Source organism: Acyrthosiphon pisum, chromosome X, assembly GCF_005508785.2.
Source record: "Acyrthosiphon pisum isolate AL4f chromosome X, pea_aphid_22Mar2018_4r6ur, whole genome shotgun sequence".
NCBI classification, from domain to species: domain Eukaryota; kingdom Metazoa; phylum Arthropoda; class Insecta; order Hemiptera; family Aphididae; genus Acyrthosiphon; species Acyrthosiphon pisum.
The window spans coordinates 72,358,369-72,361,347 of record NC_042493.1 but is presented as its reverse complement, the minus strand read 5'-3'; the positions used below and the strand labels follow the sequence as shown (position 1 = coordinate 72,361,347).

Here is a 2,979-nt window from a genome sequence, read left to right as displayed (position 1 = left end):
GCCACATTTTAGAAGATATTACATAAGGAACTCTTTCAGTATTTCGTTTTCCTTTGCGTTCAGGTGTTTTTGGCCATAATAAACATTCGTCTATTGGTGATATTTGTAGTTTTTTTTCTTATTAAATGGTGTTACTTTATAATCATCTTCAGACTCTTCTACTAATTGTTGATTTAATGTATTTGGAATAGCAAAATTATACCTGTAAGCAGTATTTTGCTTATTGATTGTTTTACTGTTCTCTGTATTAAAATTATTTTTATCATCCACAGTATTCATAAGATTGTTCTCTATAGGTTCAGTTTCTGGCAGTAATTGATCAATTTTAGTATTATTTTTGGATCTTATATAAATACTTTCTTCATCTACTTGAACAAAATCATGGTCCATAAAACAATCGTCATCATACATATTTATTGTTCCAATACTATCTTGAATTTTTCCAACTTCAGCCAAATTATCCATTTCATTATTATTTATATGTATTTTAATATTTTCTTCATGTTTCTTTTCTGTTTTACTTTTTATCAGTTTATACAATTTTAATAATGCTTCCGATTCTTTAGACAGAGTTGTTGTTTCTGAAGTAAGGTCAATATTATTGAATTGTGTTACAATTTCAGAACCAACAACATCACAAAATTAATTTAGGTCCAACATTTCACTGGATAAATTATTTGTGAAATCAGATGGTTCAGCTACAACCTGTTCTTTACCAAGACATTTACTAAAATTAATATTATCCGGATTCCATGGATAAAGCCCACATGCTCTAAACCCATTTTTTAATATATCTGGTCTTATAGTTCCATTTATGACTTTTTCAAGTATTGGAGCAAAATCTTTTTTGGTTACTGCACTGCTTAAAGAATTTTGCTTTCGCCATTCAACAACTCCCCTTTTCCAGCCCTCTTTTAGAGGACGGAAAGCAGCAACGTCGGCTGGTTGTAGAATTCTTGTTGAATTTGGATAAAGGGCAATTAATATTATTTGCAAGTCTGTACAAAGTTTACTCAGCTCATAAGTTAGATGACTTTTGTGGCCATCTACGAATAAAATCACAGGTAATTTTATATTATTCGATAACAGAAATGGATGAAATATGTTTGCAATAAATTCATAAAAAGTTTCGGACTTCATCCAACCACTTTCCGAATGTCCTATGCCCCAGTTAGAAGGTACTGAATTTACAATATCTTGAGGTATTCTTTTATAGTTGAATACAACCATTGGAGGACACATAACTCCTGCAGCACTAAATGTGAACATTACAGTCAAATTTTCTTTTGAATTCCCTACAGCAACTTCATAAACATCCTTAGAACCCCTGGGAGCTAATACAGTTTTAGTTTTTGGACATAAAGAAAACCCGGTTTCATCACCGTTAAATATTCTCGAAGGGTCATTTAAAATGTCACACAAGTTTTCTTCTTTCAAATACTGGTGAATATCATTAAACCATTTTCTGATGTCCTTTTCACTTATACAAGCACTTGCTGCAGTAACATGCTCACTGGTTCTGGTAGATAATTTTGGATGACGGCGCATGAATGCTCTATACCAACCAATACCTATGGTAAAAATAATCTTATATAAAATAACCAAATGTTACTTTTATTGGTAAGTTCTAACATAACCTATACCTATAATAATGTATATAGTAATATTATAAATTATAAAATGTACCATAAACATCATAGTCAATCATATAGTAAATTTATTAAAGATACAACATATTCAAATTAATATTCAAATCCATGATGATTCAATTTTTATAAATTGTTTTCAAATAACTAACATATTAATAATATAACTACTACCTATTCATAATTATCTTAAATAATATTAAATTGAAAACAAAATTACCTGGATAATTATTTAAGAAAGAACTTGTACGTTGATTCTTGTCTAAAAATTGTTTAACACTTAACTGGAGATCCTCTTTTCTCTGGGGAAATCCTTTCTTACAACATTCATGGATCCACTTTTCTAGTATTGTTTCTTCTTCACAAGACAGTACTGTTGCAGGTCCACAAGTAGTTTTAGATTCAGGATTTTTAAGCCTATGCTGCAATGTTGATCTCGATACTTTGAACTTTAAAGCAGCAGATTTTTTAGACAGTCCTTCATTAAGAACTGCATTTATGGCATTTTCCAAATTAGCATGCGAAAAATCAGGTCTTTTTCTAGGCATTTTTACTAAAAAAAAAAAATTAAACAATAAGAAATTAACTAATTTACTTTTTTAAATAATGTAATATTGTTTAAAAATGGTTTTTAATTAATTAATATTCATTTAAATAGATTAATTTTACTAAAATAATAATTAAATACCATTTTTATGTAAGTGTCAATAAATGAAATATTAATATTATTACAAAAATCAATTATTGGCACTCCATGCCAGTAACTACAATTTTGAATTTATAAAGATCAGTTATTGTCATACCGTTTATAACAAATAATACCAAAAAAAATGTATTTCTAACTGTATTGTAATATTAATAAAGTTCGTAGAAACCAGAATATATCATTTGTAGTTGAATAAAATGTTTACAAACTAAATAAGAGCTTAATTGCTAAACGTAGTTAACTACGAAAATAGATAATATCGTACCTGTTTTCAGAAATCCTCTGTAGTGCTCGAATCTGATGTAATTTTTAAATAAACAAAAATAAACTCGTTATCATCAATAACTGAAAACGAAACATTAACAGTATGGCCAGATAATAAAAAAAAAAGATTATTCAATTATCAAAATGTACATTAATTAAAAATAAAATAAATTTTTAGTGCCAATAACTATAGCAGTGCCAATAATAGTACACTTTACCCTATATTGTTTCTAGATTATTTTAAAGTACTGTTAAATAATTAAATGTCTACTTTTGACCCTCCAGAGTACAACTAGTTCAAATTTCTACTAGAAACCTCTCTAGAAGTTGAAGGTTTCTAATAGAAAAAGTGTCTTTAGACAC

At 28.1% G+C, this 2,979-nt stretch overlaps 1 protein-coding gene across 1 annotated transcript; it reads right to left on the bottom strand.

Annotated features, from left to right (window-relative positions):
- Positions 1 to 642: 642 nt before the first annotated feature.
- LOC115033157 lies at positions 643 to 2,202 on the bottom strand. Its single transcript, XM_029485242.1, has 2 exons — positions 1,867 to 2,202; positions 643 to 1,571 (listed from the first exon to the last, which is right to left on the bottom strand). The coding sequence occupies exons 1-2, from the start codon at positions 2,192 to 2,194 to the stop codon at positions 643 to 645; spliced, it is 1,257 nt and encodes a 418-aa protein (XP_029341102.1). The 5' UTR covers positions 2,195 to 2,202.
- Between the last annotated feature and the right edge of the window lie 777 nt (positions 2,203 to 2,979).